Source organism: Phyllostomus hastatus, unplaced genomic scaffold (assembly GCF_019186645.2).
Source record: "Phyllostomus hastatus isolate PE091 unplaced genomic scaffold, TTU_PhHast_1.1 phas_scaffold_12, whole genome shotgun sequence".
NCBI lineage: Eukaryota > Metazoa > Chordata > Mammalia > Chiroptera > Phyllostomidae > Phyllostomus > Phyllostomus hastatus.
In genome coordinates, this window is record NW_025334007.1 from 20,364,509 (window position 1) to 20,378,911 (window position 14,403).

General features: G+C 66.1%; 1 protein-coding gene across 1 annotated transcript in view; it reads left to right on the plus strand.

Annotated features, from left to right (window-relative positions):
• The window catches only part of LOC123829995 (pseudouridine 5'-phosphatase), a 28,428-nt gene extending 15,327 nt beyond the window's left edge, over positions 1-13,101 (plus strand). The window contains exons 2-4 of the mRNA XM_045855919.1: positions 5,451-5,669; positions 6,746-6,975; positions 11,248-13,101. Of these exons, the coding sequence (XP_045711875.1) occupies positions 5,451-5,669; positions 6,746-6,975; positions 11,248-11,430 (632 nt within the window). The 3' untranslated portion in view covers positions 11,431-13,101. The remainder of the gene's footprint in view (positions 1-5,450; positions 5,670-6,745; positions 6,976-11,247) is intronic.
• Positions 13,102-14,403: the final 1,302 nt, after the last annotated feature.

A 14,403-nucleotide genomic window follows, 5' to 3' on the forward strand; every position in this document is an offset into this window, starting at 1 on the left:
AGAGGCCCTCCCTGAGCGTGTGCAAGCCAGCACGCTGCTACCGGGAGCCAGTTCCTCGGGGCTCCTACTCGCACGCTTGTCAGTGACTCCCCCCATCGTCCCCGCCCCTCTGCCCTGGGAAGCACCGCGTGGTGCCACGAGCCACAGGCTGGGGTGCAGGCCGGCTCCCTGGCGTGCGAATCCAGCACTGGGAGTGGGGGTGTTCCCGGGGAGGGCCCGGGGCCTGCTCTGCAACCTGCTCTGTGGTTGCAGCCCACGCAGGGCCGGGCGCTGCTGCCCAGTTCCAGCTCAGGACATATGCCCCCCAGCAGCCCCGTGGGGCACCTGCGTCTGGCCCGTCCCCGGCAGCCCGCCCGCCCGCCCTGCCGCTTTCAGCGGGCTGTACCAGGGCCTTTGCCAGGCTGGGACGCAGCCATCCCCTGTCCCTGTTCTCCAGAAAGCTGTCCCCCTCCCTGCCTGCTCGTGAGCCCCCACCCAGTGCCAGTGCTGGTGGCTGGCGCCTTCTCCGTCTGGGCCTTGGCGTGCGCGAGGGCCCTGCTGGTTCCCGGCCCCTCCGGGCCTTTGGCTCCCTGGCACACAGGGCCGGGCCGCAGGACCACGCCTGTGTGTGACGCGGGGACGGCCGCGCGTCGCCCCTGCCAGCCCCTTCTCAGCGTGGGGTCTGCTCGTGCGCTCTCGGCCCTCCCGGGGGTTTCTGCCTTCCTGCTCCTCCGGGGCGTCCGGGGCCTCAGGCGGCCACTCTCTCCGCCCACAGAAGCGGCTGCTTTGGCAGGAGCACCGTGGCCTCGGGGGCCAGCTGCCCCTGGCAGGAATGCGCTGGAAGCCGCCCTGAGCCAAAGCGTACCGCTGCGGTCATGCCAGGGCCCTGCCGTCCCCACCTGTCTCCGGCAGCGTGTGCCAGGAGGTTTCTAGGAACGGGCGACCGGCAGGGCTGCCGCCCCGAGTCTGGAGAAGCCCGAGGCCAGCCCAGGGTGGGGAAGCGCCGTGTCCGCCGCCGGCCCCTGCCCGGGCCCCGGAGACGCGTGGCCTGCTCTGGCTCCCGTCTTTCCCAGCACGGCTTTCAGCACGCGGCCCTGCGGGCCACGCCGCCCTTTTGTGGACAGGGGGCCGGTTCCGTGGCACCCTCCCTCAGACCAGAAGGGCTCTCAGGACTGCATAGGCAGGACCCCCTGCCAGATCCGGCCCCCAAACCCGGCCCCCAGGGTTCACCTGCCCCATCCCCTTCCTCAGCCCCGGGACTGGAGACCGTTCGGTCTCAGTGCCCAGTCGACAGAGGAGGGTGGACCCGTTCACTCATCCTGTCACTGGTGTCCTCCGTGCATCTGTCCGAGCTTTTATTCCCGGTTCCGTGTTCCTGCCAAAGGAGCGGCAGCGTCTCCCGTGTCCTTCCGGGGGAGCTGTGTCCGTGCCACCCCATCACAGCTACGTCGCAGGTCCATCTGCCGTCACCTCTCACGTGGTGCCACGGCACCGGGCGGACTTCTGCTCCTCCAGAACCCCGGGCCCCTGCCAGGTTTCTCACAGACACAGTCTTGCTCTCTCTCAGCTGCGGCCGGGGGCTCCGTGGGTTGGAGCGACGCCCCCTCACGCCAACAGGGTGGTGGGTCCCGTCCCCGGTCAGGGCGTGTGCGGGAGGGCACCCGTCGACGTTTCTCCCTCTCGTGGATGTTTCCCGGTCTCTCTCCCCCTTCCTCCTCTCTCAAGTCAATAAACAGATCCTCGGGGAATGAGTAAAAAAAAAGAACGTCTTGTTTTCACAAGTGAAATAAATGAGAGAAAGACAAATTCCATATGGTTTCACTTCCATGCGGAATCTGAAAAGCGCATAAACAATGAACAAACAAAACAAAACAGAAACAGACTCCTGGGAAACAGGGCTGAAGGCTAGGGGGCGGGAGGGGGAGGGGTGGGGGAGGGGTGTCAGGGGGCGGGGCATCATCTGTAACACTGTGACTTGTCTCTCTGGGCACAGCCGCCCACTAGGACGAGGGGTTGCTCTCCTCGGGTATACATTGTCCGAATCACGATGCCGAACACCTGGTACCAGCATTACCAGTATACATTGTGTACAACTCCGCGTTTTTTTTGTTACAGACTGGTCAGGATAAGTCTGATGGGGGGGAGGGGAGGACACACGGAAGGAAATGACAGGTCACGTTAGCCGTGGATGGACGGGAAAGCGAACTCTAAGTATCAGGGTTCACTCCACAGATTGTTTGCTCTTTACTGGGTGCGGGCGAGTCTCTATGGGGGACCGGTCGCCTTAAGCTAGCCTCGGCTCAAGGGCATTGGTATGCTAAGCTGGCCAAGTTCAGGGAGCGCGGGACTCGAGTGGACACCGGTGGACGACGGGCCTCCCTGGAGCACAGGCCCGGCTCTGCCCCACGGGGGCTGGAGCAAGCGCAGGGAGCGGCCCCACCCCAGGCGCGGACCCAGGAGTGGGCCTCCCGCAGCTGCCATCCCGGAGCTGCACATCTGGGCGGGGCGGTGGGGCGGGGGCGGACAAACGCAGTGAATCAAATACCAAAAAAAAAAAAAAAAGCGGGAAAAAAGTCCTTTCGACCATCATCAGTTACCTGCATCCGACGAAAACAACCTAGAAAACTCACGGCACCACCACTTATATCGGAATGGACTGTGCGCTGAATTTTTCTTTCTTTTTTCTTTCTTTTTTTTTTTAATTAAAGCCATTTGACAGGGAAAACAGGCCGTGCGCACCGCACGTGAGAACGGTGCTGCGTTTCTGGGGGAGGGAAGGCGGGCGGGGAGCTCGCTGCGACCTCTCCGCCCGGCCCAGCTGGGGGTGACGGCCTCCCGGGGGACAGCGGGCTGGCTTCCGTCCCCGCGGCACACGCACCGCTCCGTAGCCGGAAACACCGGCTGCCGGTGGACTCCTTGCCCAGCCCCCCCCCTCCGGTAACTGGAAATGAGGAAGGAGTATTTGCAAGGCATGTTAGCTTTGGAGAGAGAGCATTACATCGCTTTGTTCAAGGTGCGCCGGATAAGCTCCGCGTAAGCCGGTAATCACAGGGCCGGTCCGCAGTCCCTTTTCCAGAACCCGTGGAGCCGGTTCTATGTATACTTTTTAATTATTATTTTGAAGAGGAAGGAACAACATGTATCCCATGGGAGCTGCGGTTTCCGGGAGCTCGGGGCGGGGGGGCCGCCTGCAGAATCCAACCCACCCGTGCTCCTGGTGGGCAGGTGGGTGAGGGTTCGCGCTGAGAGCAGCGAATACGGATCCCTCCGCATCTCGCTGCGCAGTGACAGCTTTTCCGTGGCCGGAAGCTTCTCGGTCATGCAACTGGGCAGAAGCTTCCACGAGTGTTTACGAAGCGTGTTCGTGTGCCGGGTGGCGCACGACTTCGAGGAAACGACTTCGAGGCCACCGCGGGGGGGGGCGTTCCCCCAGGGGCACCCACGCCTGCTGCAGCCGTGTAATGACCTTGACCGCTCCGCCTTTGCCCACGTGGTAATGCAGTGTGCGGCTCATAAGCACCAGACCAGCCTTTCGGGCAGCTGGCACCCCGAGTGCCCCTCTGTCTCTCTCTCTCTCTCGAGGCTCACGGGACCCCCTCACCTGCAGCGCTGCCCGGACCCCATGCCGCGGGTCCCGTGGCGCAGGGAGGCTCGCGTTTCCGCAGGAGACACCTCTAGGGGCCTGTGTGGCTGCTGCGTGCGCCACACGTGCTGAGTTCCCGGAGACACCGCCGCAGAGCCGTGCTGCTGCTCCTGCGCTGGGGCCCCGTGCGTTCGGTTCCACGACCTGGCGCAGCTGCTTCGTGCTCCGTGGGCGCGTGTCTGTCGGCGTCGGGAGGCGTGTTTGCCTTGGAAACGTCGCCCCATTAACTTGCAGTGAGCCCGTCGTCGCCCGCACTGGTCGCATTGGGATCCGAGGGGCTTGTTGGGTGCGCTGTCAGACCCTCGCTGTGCCACGAGGATTTGCGTGATTTCCGCCCGCTGGGACGATGCAAGGGGGCCGTGTCCGCCTGGGGAGGAGGACGCCGAACCCACGGCCCTGCCTTCTAAAGGAGAAGCTCTGCAGCGTTTGCAGCTTTCAGCAGACGCGGTGTAAAGCGTTGTGCAAGGAGATGGCTTCTTTTTTCTGTCTTTGGAGTTCACTTTCTCCCACTGCTTTCCCCTTTCCCCTTTCCGAGCCCTTGCGGGAGTTAGCGAGGGCCCCAGAGCGGCCCCCGTGTCTTCCCGCCGGCCTCTGGCCCTTTGCGCGCCTGCCGCCCTTGCCCTTGACACGCAGCGGCGGTCTGGCCCCCGCGCGCGGCGCCTGCGGTTCCTCTCTGTGCAAGTAGTTACTCAACGGAGACAGCAGCGGTTACGCACCGTGACTGCACGCGTCCGTCCCCGTGTGGGGAGGCGCACTTGCAAGCTCTCGAGGTCGCTCCGCCCTGTGCCGGAGTCAGGGTCGCGTGCACCGCACAGGTTCCATCCAGAACGTGCGCCCTGCACGTGACCTCAGGAGCCCTGGAGGGTCCTGAGGCCGCAGTTAGCACCGCGCGCGGGCTGGAATCAGCAGCGCCTCTGCGCGTAGGCTTTCCTCGCCGTGCAGGGACCGCCCACACGGCCGCCAGCCATTGGCTCGCCGGAGCGCGGCCCTCCCACGTGGGCGGGGCTTTCCGGGCGGGGCGGGGCCTGAGCCGCCAGGTGGCGCGCTCCGGGGCGCGAGGCTGCGCTGAGTGACAGGCCCCCGGAGAGCGCCGCACGTGGCTCCCGCCGCAGTTCAGCCCTCACCCGCGGTCCCCCGTCGTCCTGGCCCCGCCCCCTGTGCCGGGATCGGTGGTCCTGGCGCCGGGGCTGCTGGTTGTTTACAGGCTCCGCCTGCATCTGCAAAACGGAGACCTGGAGAACACACACGGGGTGCCCTGGGTCGTAGTGCGCTGCGCTGCGCTGCGCGGTGGCGGCGTGGGCACTGTTCCCCCGGAGCCTGCGCTGCCGCCGCCGCCGCCGCCGCCGGTCTGGGCGCCGAGCCTGGGCCCTGGGGACGATCGGGCGCCCTCTCCGGGTCAGCAGGGTCAGGGCCAAGTCAACTTTCGGGCGCCCACCTGCCGTCCCTGAACGCTGGCTGGGGAGCCCCCGCCCCCCCCAGGGGGTGTCAGCAGTGTGGCGTGGTGTGGCGGGCGCGCGAGAGCGAGGGGCGAGCGCAGGACGTGTGCGTCCCCCACTCGGGCTGCACCGACGAGTGTGTGCTCACGCCGTGTTCAGGCGGCGCCCGCAGCGGGGCGTGCCTGCTGGGCTCGCCTCTGGGGGCGCTGCCTGCTGGGGGACCCTGACCGCGGACGGCCCCACGCCGGTGGCCCTGCGTGCTGCCGTCCGTCGGCACGCGTGGGCGGGCCAGGCGTGTACCTGCCTACGTGGCAGGGACTTTTCGCTCCCGTGGCACGCACACCCTAACTCCCCCCCCCCACCCCCTCGTCTCCCCTTGGTGGTTTCTGCAGACACCGAGCAGCTCTACTCGGCGGTGTTCCAGGAAATCTGTGGCCGCTACGGCAAGCAGTACACGTGGGCCGTGAAGTCGCTGGTGATGGGCAAGAAGGCCCTGGAGGCGGCGCAGATCATCATAGACGAGCTGCAGCTGCCCACGGACAAGGAGGCGCTGGTGAGGGAGAGCCAGGCCCGGCTCAGGGACCTGTTTCCCACGGCGGCGCTGTTACCAGGTGCGGGCCTCCTCCCCCGCGCTGGGCTGGGGGGTCCCGTGGTGGGGGCGCGGGGCGCACTCTGCGGCGCTGCTGCTGCTGGAACGCGCTCTGCCCGGGCGGACCCACGGCGCTCCAGAGCGCTGCGCCTCGGCCTGGCCTTTTCAGGGCGTCTTAACATGATACTCATTCTTTTCGCTGAGCCCCGGGGTCCCCCAAACACATTGGGGTTTTGTCCGTGTCCGCGTTCCCTAAATACCGTATTCATGACAAAATGGCTGCAGAATTGCACTGGAATACACGCCTTGGCCTTTTTTCTTTTCAAAAACCAGGTATAGTAGTAATATTTCAGCCGGTGCTGAAACTGGAACACATTGATGATAAACAAGCTGAATTTAAAAAAAAAACAAACGTTAAAGGCATAGTTCACGTGTAACGTGTCTGCCTGTAACCCCGTTCCCTCCCCGCCCGCCTGTGTGCCACCGAAGGGAACGGGACTTGTCTCCCTAGGGGGCTGCTGACTGCAGACCCGTCAGAACTGCCCCACGTCTCTTGCTGAAAGTGCAAGACCGGGAACGTTCTAGATTACGGGGCCAACAGAGGCGTAAAGGTGCAATACGACTCGGTTTAAGATTCTTCCAGGAAGAAAGGCGAAGAACACTGAGCCTTTCGAATTCCTGGTGAGGGGGAAGAAAAACGGGCAGTCATGGCTGTAATTTTGGGTTTAAAATTGGAGGAGTGTCCATCACAGTCTTTAATGATGTTTTGGCGGGGAGGACCCAAAACAGCCGGAATTTATTCGAGATTGTGTATTTATTCTTACACGTTTAAGCTCCCGTCACCTTGAAAGTCCTCTTCCTCGGACACAATACACCGATGAGGACATTTTTTTCCACCGCCCCGGCGGCGTGGCTGAGTTCTGCTGCGCGGTCACGGCGCTGTGGGGCGGGCGGTGCACGTCCGATCAGACCGGTCCGCGCGGAGGGAGCGGTGCGCCGGGGTCTCCGGGCCCGCAGACGGCCGTGGCCGTGGCCGTGGCCGTGCGGGTCCGCCTCCCTGAGCCCCGCCCTCCTCCTCCTCCTCCTCCTCCCCCCCAGGGGTGGAAAGGCTGATCCGCCACCTGCGCAAGCACGGCGTGCCCATGGCCGTGGCCACCAGCTCTGGGACCGGCTCCTTCGAGATGAAGACCCTCAGGCACAAGGAGTTCTTCGGCTTGTTCGACCACATCGTGCTCGGGGACGACCCCGAGGTGAAGAACGGCAAGCCGGAGCCCGACATCTTCCTGGCCTGCGCGAAGCGGTTCTCCCCTCCCGCGCCCGTGGAGAAGGTGCGCTCAGTGGGGGCGGCAGCGGCGGCGGCGGCGGTGGGGAGCACGGCTGCGGGCGCCTTGTCCGCGGGCTGGTGGGTGGGGCGCGGGCGTCTAGGGCTCCCCGTGGCGCAGGGGCCGCGCAGACTCCCGTGCGGGAGGTGCGGGTGACGTCTCCTGAGACGGCGGGGAGCAGGGCGCCCGCGTCACCGGGACACTGACAGCCCCCCAGGTCTTCCGGGAGGCGGGCACATGTCTGACACACTGGTGTTCACCGAGCGCGCCCTCACGCGGGCGGTCTCCGCCCCCAGTCCCATCTGCGACTGCCACCACTTAAGTCCCCCCTTTTATTGCTCTGCGCTCTGCAAGCACCGCACTGTGGGCCCGCAAAGCCCCGGCCGGGGACCGACGGCGGCTGCATGCTTCTGGGACGCTTTGCCCTGCACACCAGGCCTTGTCCTTCCGCTGGGGGCTCCCCGGTGTCTCCAGGTCAGGACCACCCTCCTCTGGTCGTCGGTGAACTAGGTCAGTGGCCCGCTAATGACAGGCTTCTGCGGCGGAGGACTGCACGCAGCTCCCGCGTGGGCGGCGGTGACAGCTGTGCTCCAAGAAGGGGCCCGCCTGCCCGCCCGCCCGCCCGCAGGCCTGTGGGCTCGTGAGCTAATCAGCAGCTTCAGCCCTGCCTGGGGCTCCCGCCGTGTGCGCCCCAGCATCACGCCAGCCTGTCCGCATAGGACGTGGGGCGGCGGCGGCACTGTGGGCGGCGTGCGTAGGTACCAGGGTGCCCCAAGCCCGCCGCCGTGGCTCTGTCACAGGCAGGCGCGGGCGGTGCCTTGGCTGTCTCTGGAGCATGGGGCACTGCGTCCTCCAGGACACGCCCACTTCCTCGCCCCGGGCGCGAGCAGCTGGGTCCCAGACACCTCAAGGAGTCCGAGGTCTGGCCGTCGGGGCCATGGGCGGGGCACGCTTTCTGGGGAGAGCCCCCTGCCTGGCTCCTCGGGCGGAGCCTGAGCCGTGTGCCGGTGGCGAGGGCACGAGTTGTCTCTTCCTCGTCCTCCGGGGACACGGTCCCGCTGTGTGAGGGCCTCCCCTCCCTTCCCCTCCACGTCTCCCTCAGTGGCCCATCTCCTCGGGCAGTCCCCCTGCGGTCAGGACATCACCCAGTGCTGGGGGGGCGCCCCACGCCTGTGCACCTGCCTGTCCGTCACGCCGGCGGGTGACCTTCCCCAGGCTGACCCGGCCATCTGCCCCTTCGCGCAGGGAGCTGATGCGGCCTGAGGTCACCGCGGGTGTCACAGCACCATGGGAAAGGCCCGGGAAGACCAGGCGACTTTGCCCACATGCTTGAACACACAGAGGGAGTTGGGAAAGAGACCGCAGACTCTGTGGGCCGTCTGCAAATGATTCGCCCTGGCTTTCTGGCGCTTTAAGTGCCCGGGGCTTTGCAGAGCGCTGCTGGGCTTCGAGGTCAGTGGTCCTTGCGGAGTAGGTGGACACAGAGTCCGTCCGCATCGTTCAGAGTGGACGCCACAGAGAGGCGTTGCCGCTCTCTCCGCAGTCCTTTGCTCTGCGCCGAATTCACGCACACGCACTTTGCAAGGGACACTCGGCGTGCCTCAGTGTACTTCTCATGAATAACGTCACAGCGTTTCCCAGGAAGCCGACCACCCACTTCCGAAGTCCTTCCGAGTGTTTTCCCCAGAGGAGCCCGTTTAGTGGGACCGCCCGTTCGTGTATCGGCCTGTAAGGGAAGGGTTTCGTCGGTGCTGGGTTTGCGCTGGGGTTGTCCGAGGAGCGGCGGTCACTCAGCGCGGCAGGAGCTCTGCACTGTGCTGGACACACTGTGGTGTCCGGGGCCACGGCACCGCTGGGGTCTGCTTCAGGGGTGGGGCCGGGGGGGGTGCTGCACAGGGAACGGGGCAGAGAGGGAGGCGGGGTGGGGGGAGAAAGAGAGAGAGAGAGAAATGGATCTGTGGTGGGTGCATGCATGGTGGGTGGATGGGTGGGTGGGTGGATGGACAGATGAATAACGGAAACAACAGTGGCAATGAATAGCAAAACGGTTGTAAACGTGACTCTTCTTTGCCACCTCACATAAAGGTCTATTGCTTCAGCGAAATCTAACAAAGCGCACACACAGCCCACCCCACCCCAGGGCTGTGGTGCTCCCCCGTCGGTCATTCAGTGACAAGGACTATGCCAAGACATCCACCGCTTGATGGTGAAGCCGTTGACCAAAACTCTTCCAGTGGAAGAGAGTTGAAGGGCCCCTCCGAGTCCGGGTGCGCGGCGCCGTGCGCAGGGCCCCGGGTTAGTAGAAGCGTAGCGGGTGCCGTAAAACCCGTCGCGGACAGCGGTGTGAGGAGGCGTGTCCGTCAGGACAGTTCCTCGGAGTGTTGTCGTCGTGCACGGGCAGGTGTGGGGCACAGAGGGCTGGGGCGCCACCCGGTGGGCCGCCCGGGGGCCCTGCTCTGCCCAGCGGGAGGTCAGCGCCCACGCACGCCGCGTCTCGTGCGTGGACCTGCCGCGGCTTCCCGTGCCGTTCTGTGTTTCCCCAGGGGAGAGGCGACGCCGTCCCGTCGGGAGCCTGGGCTGCTTCCGGAGGGAGGGGCGCGGCGTGGCAGCTGGACACTAGCCACGGTTTGTTTGCTCGCTGGGACCCGTTAGCACGGCGTGCCGCGCCGGCTCGGTCCGGCCGCCGTTCGTGGGAGGGAACAGGCCCCGGAGGGAGGGGCCGATGGTCAGGGCTGCCAAGGGGCGGTCCCTCGGTGGAGCCCCTCAACTGTGTGGCCACCCCCCCACCCCCCGTGTCCTGAGTGTCGTGGCCTGTGCTGACGTGTGGGAGGCACAGTGTGGGCGGGGCGGGGTGGGGCGGGGAAGGCTCCCCCACGACCTTCCCTGGAGGGAGAGCGACAGGGCGCCCGAGCACTGGGACACCTGGCCAGGTCAGCCTACGTGGGAGCCGCCCCCGCCCCAGCGCCCACTGCACCGTCTCCCCAGCAGGCAGTCCTTTGCTCGCCTCTGCGGTGAATACTTCCGTAATCCATCCGCGTGCGTCCGCGCCCCGCACTGCTGCGTCCGGCTTCCGCTCACGGGACTTCTCACTCCCACGATCCTTGAGGGGGGCCTCGTGCAGCCCCCTGCGCCCTCCTCGGGGGAGCGACGCGCTGCCCCGCGTGGACAGGGCTGAGGACGCAGGCCCGGCACAGCACCCTCGGGGGAGGCAGCTCAGCCCCTCCTCCCGCGCTGCTGCGCCCCTGACGCGGGGCCTCACCTCCCCGGGAGCGGGAGCCGCCGCCCTGTCTAAATTCAAGGCCTCCAGCTACAGCGTAATTCAGCTCATCCGTTCCCCTGGAGACGGATTCAGATGCGTTCCAGCCTGCCGCGTGGTGGAGGGGAAAGAACCGTGAATTCTGACGGCCAGGCTCTCTTCCCAGCTTTCTCACCTGCCTGCCCGGGTGACCTTGGCTTGACCTGTGCACTCTCGGCTCCGATCCCGCGCCGGTGACTCGAGAGAGCTGGGCCCAACCCTGTCCCGGGGCTCTGGCGCTCTGCCCCTTGTGGCGCGCCAGGCCCTGTACAAGGACCCTCCCGCCCGCTCCCACACTGAGTGGCAAGCGCCCCACGCCGCCCTCTGGTCGCCCGGGCACCTGGCGGGGTCTCACCGGAACTCCCCTGCAGTGGGGGGGGGGGGTGTGCTGCGGGAGTCGGTGACTACCGCCCGTGGCCTCAGCCGCGCCCCCGCCTGTCAGACGTGGGGGGTGAGTGGGCGACCCTCGGCCCCGTGACAGGGCGGGTTCCCACGGCCCCAGGGAGGGGACCGCGCACGCGTGCGCGCACGCGTGCGCACAGGAGACACGGAGTTTGGTTGCGGGGCGCCGGCACCGGCAGGGACCGCGTCGCTCAGCCCTGCGGGCCCCCGATGGATGGTACGTCCACCCGCCCCCCCCCCCCCGTTCCTCTCCTGCTCTGGGTGCTTCACGATTGATGGCACAGGTTTCTGTGAATCGAGTAAAGTTTTAAACGGAGAGCCCGGCCCGCCCCGCCCCGCCCAGCTGCTGTGGATACTGCGTTGGCCGTGGTGCCGCGAGGGGGCCCGTGAGCGACAAGAACAGCCACGCGAGAAAGCGCGCGCCCTGCTCGCCGCAGCCGCAGCCGAAGCGAGAAGCCCCCCCCACCCCGCCCCCGCGGGTCCGCAGCACGGCGCCCGCCCCCGGCGCTGCGGCCCGAGGGCCGCCGGGGGTCCGCGCGGGCACGGGCCGTCTGAACCTTCTCTCTCTCCCCACCCTGCAGTGCCTGGTCTTCGAAGACGCTCCCAACGGGGTGGAGGCGGCCCTGGCAGCCGGGATGCAGGTGGTGATGGTGCCCGACCGAAACCTGCAGCGAGACCTCATGGCCAAGGCCACGCTGGTGCTGCGCTCCCTGCACGACTTCCAGCCCGACCTGTTCGGGCTGCCGCCCTTCCCGGTCGAGTGAGAGGCGGGGCCCTGCGGCTGCGGGCGCGCCCCACCCCTCCCCGCCCCGCCCCGCCCCGCCCCCTCCGCGGGCCGCCGTAGCTGCCTCCTCGCCACCCACCTCGGGACTTGTGAACGCCCCCACCGTGCAGATGAACCTGACCGCGCGTGCACACTGGACTCAGACCCCTGAGCAGGGGCCAGCACTGCCCCCCCCGGGCAGTCACGGCATGCTTCTGCTCGGGTGGTGCTGCCAGAATCACGTGCACTGAATACATGCATGCACACACGCGCGCGTACACGCCACTGCACGCGCACACATGGGTGCGCGCGCGCGTGTGTGTGTGTGTGGGTGTGCACCAACACACATTCCCGTGCGTGGAGACAGCGTGAACTGACGGCCGTGCGTGCCTTCCCCCGCACCCGGACTGGCGTGCGTGAAGTGTGCGTGCGTGTGTGTGCATGGTCTGTGCACATATGTGTACAGGCGTGTGTGTGTGTGTGCGCACACCCTCTGTACTGCTGCGCCCGGCCCTGCCCGTCACGCTGTGGGTGCTGACAGCCCCGAGGGCTGCTGCTGTTGCTTTCTGGTCCGAGGGGGCAGTTCTGCTTGGTTTCCAATCCGAGGGGGCATTCTTTTTGATTTCCCATCTGAAGGGACAATTCTGCTTGATTTCCAATCCGAGGGACAATTCTGCTTGATTTCCAATCCGAGGGACAATTCTGCTTGATTTCTGATCTGAGGGGGTAATTCTGTCTGCTTTCCAATCCGAGGGGGCAGTTCTGTCTGCTTTCCAATCCGAGGGGGCAGTTCTGTCTGGTTTCCAATCCGAGGGGGCAGTTCTGTCTGGTTTCCAGTCCGAGGGGCAATTCTGTTTGGTCTCTGACCCGAGGGGGCAGTTCTGGTCGGTTTCCAATCCGCGCACAGGGATGCACGGTGTAGATGGGCCCTTGATGGGTCACTCCCGTGGTCAGCAAACATGGACTGTGGTTCGGTGCCCGCAGAGCCCCCGCGCGCGCCTGCACTCGCCGGGGCACTGCCCGCCCCGCCCCCTGCCTGTCTCTGTGCGTCCGAGCGCAGTGGTAGCCAGGATGTCCCGTCCGGGCCCCCCGTCCTCGCTGCACAGCCCCCGGCCTGCAAGCGAGCACCTGTCCCCGTGAGGAGCGTTCCTGCTGCCCACCCGCGCGCTTGGGTGCGGGAGACCTCGCGGTCAGGTGTGACCTGGAGCCGCGCTGCTCAGCGCATCAGCCGTGGCGCCCTGGCCGCGAACCCCCTTTCTAACGCCGGCTGTGCTGTGACGAAAGGCACGGAGAGGGAAAGTCCCAGCCTCAGGGCTGTGCCCGCCTCTCGCCCTTCTGTCCCGTCCTGTCCTGTCCTTGTCGCGAAGCTGCTGTCCTGCTCTGCGAGGTGCGGGAAGGCCCGGGTCCTGCGTGTGACGGCGCGTGGGGAGGGCGCCTCCTCGCGGACCAGCCCCGCCCACCGAGGCCCCGCCCACCGAGGCCCCGCCCCCTGCACCCCGGGACCCCTCGGGGCCTTCCCTCCCACCGACCCCTCACCTCGCCCTCTGGCTTCCCTCTCCAGGCAGTCTACTTGAATGCAATGTTTCACATGTGTTCACAGTCCGTTTGTACGGAAGTATGATTTTTTACCTTAAAAAAATTATCCTCTAATAAATGTACAATCTAAGTGTGACTCATTGACCTTTTTTTTAATAAAAGAAACAAACCCTCAAACAGCCCCGCTGACGGCCTGCCGTGTTCCCCTCCGAGCTACCCGAGCCCCATGTCACACCGTGGGGACAGACACCCTGGAGCCCGGGCCTTCTCCCGCGGCGTGGCGGATGGCTTCGTGGTCACCTTGAGGCTGGGCTCCTTTCATTTCCCCGACAGCCCACGCAGACAGAGCCGGAACCCCCCACATTCATGGTGTTCTGCTCCCTGAGAGTCTGCAAGACGCCAGGGCCGAGCGCCGAGCAGGTAGCTAGCGAGATGTTTCTCTCCCTCCAGGGAAACAGCAGAGGTTAAGAGTCACCTTCAGCATCCAGGGCCCGGTGTGTCCACACAGCACTGCCGCTCCAGCCCCCGCGTGGCGTGGCCCTCCGAGGGGCCCCCCCCGGGGGTTCCCAAGCCTCCCCAGGACCCCGCCCCGTGAGCACCCCGTGTCCTGAGCTCCGTCTCCACGGCGCGCACAGGGAGGCGGCGCCAGGTCACACCACAAATGCATGCTTCTGAACACACAGCCGGCTGTGCTTTCCGGCGTCGGGGTTAGCGCGCCTGAAACCTTCACGGCCCCCGCCGTGGCCCTTCCGGGCCGCTGAGACTCTGGCCTTCGGGTGGCTCTCTCGGGGATTCGAAGCGCACGATGATCGCTCGTGAGGGACAGCAGTCACACAGTGCTCTCACGGCGGGCAGCCGCGTGACGGCCAGGGAGGGAGTCGGGGCTGGGGATCCCAGGGCTCTTCCTGGCTGCTGTCTCCGGTGCTGGCCGCAGAGCCGGCCTCGGGCCCGGGCTTTGGGCTGCGCCCACTGACCTGCCTGCAGGGGACCGAGGAGGGACCGCGGCTGCCCGGCCAGCACCCACACACCGCGGTCCTGGGCACGGCCTGTGGGCGTGGACGGGGGCGGGCAGCAAGGGCCTGGTCTCCCGGACGCCTCGCCGCTGGGCGGGGACCCGAGCAAAGAAGGGGACGTGCCCAGTGGATGGTGACCCCGAGTCGCCGAGGTGCGTTTACACGGGATCCACAGTCACACTGCGCAGTAACACTGGGGAAACCGAGTGGGAGCCGGGCCCATGTCACGCAGAATGGTCTCCTACACAGGGGTACCTCGATATCATCCTCTCTGACACTTTCTCGGAAGGGCCCGCACCGTGGACGTAACCTGTGGCCCCAGCACTTGATGCAAAAGTCCCCTGTGCTATTGACATAGCCCTGTTCCAGGTGCGTCCTGCTGGAAAGTTCTCCTCCTTGCTCTTTGGCCAGAACTCCAGGGAAGA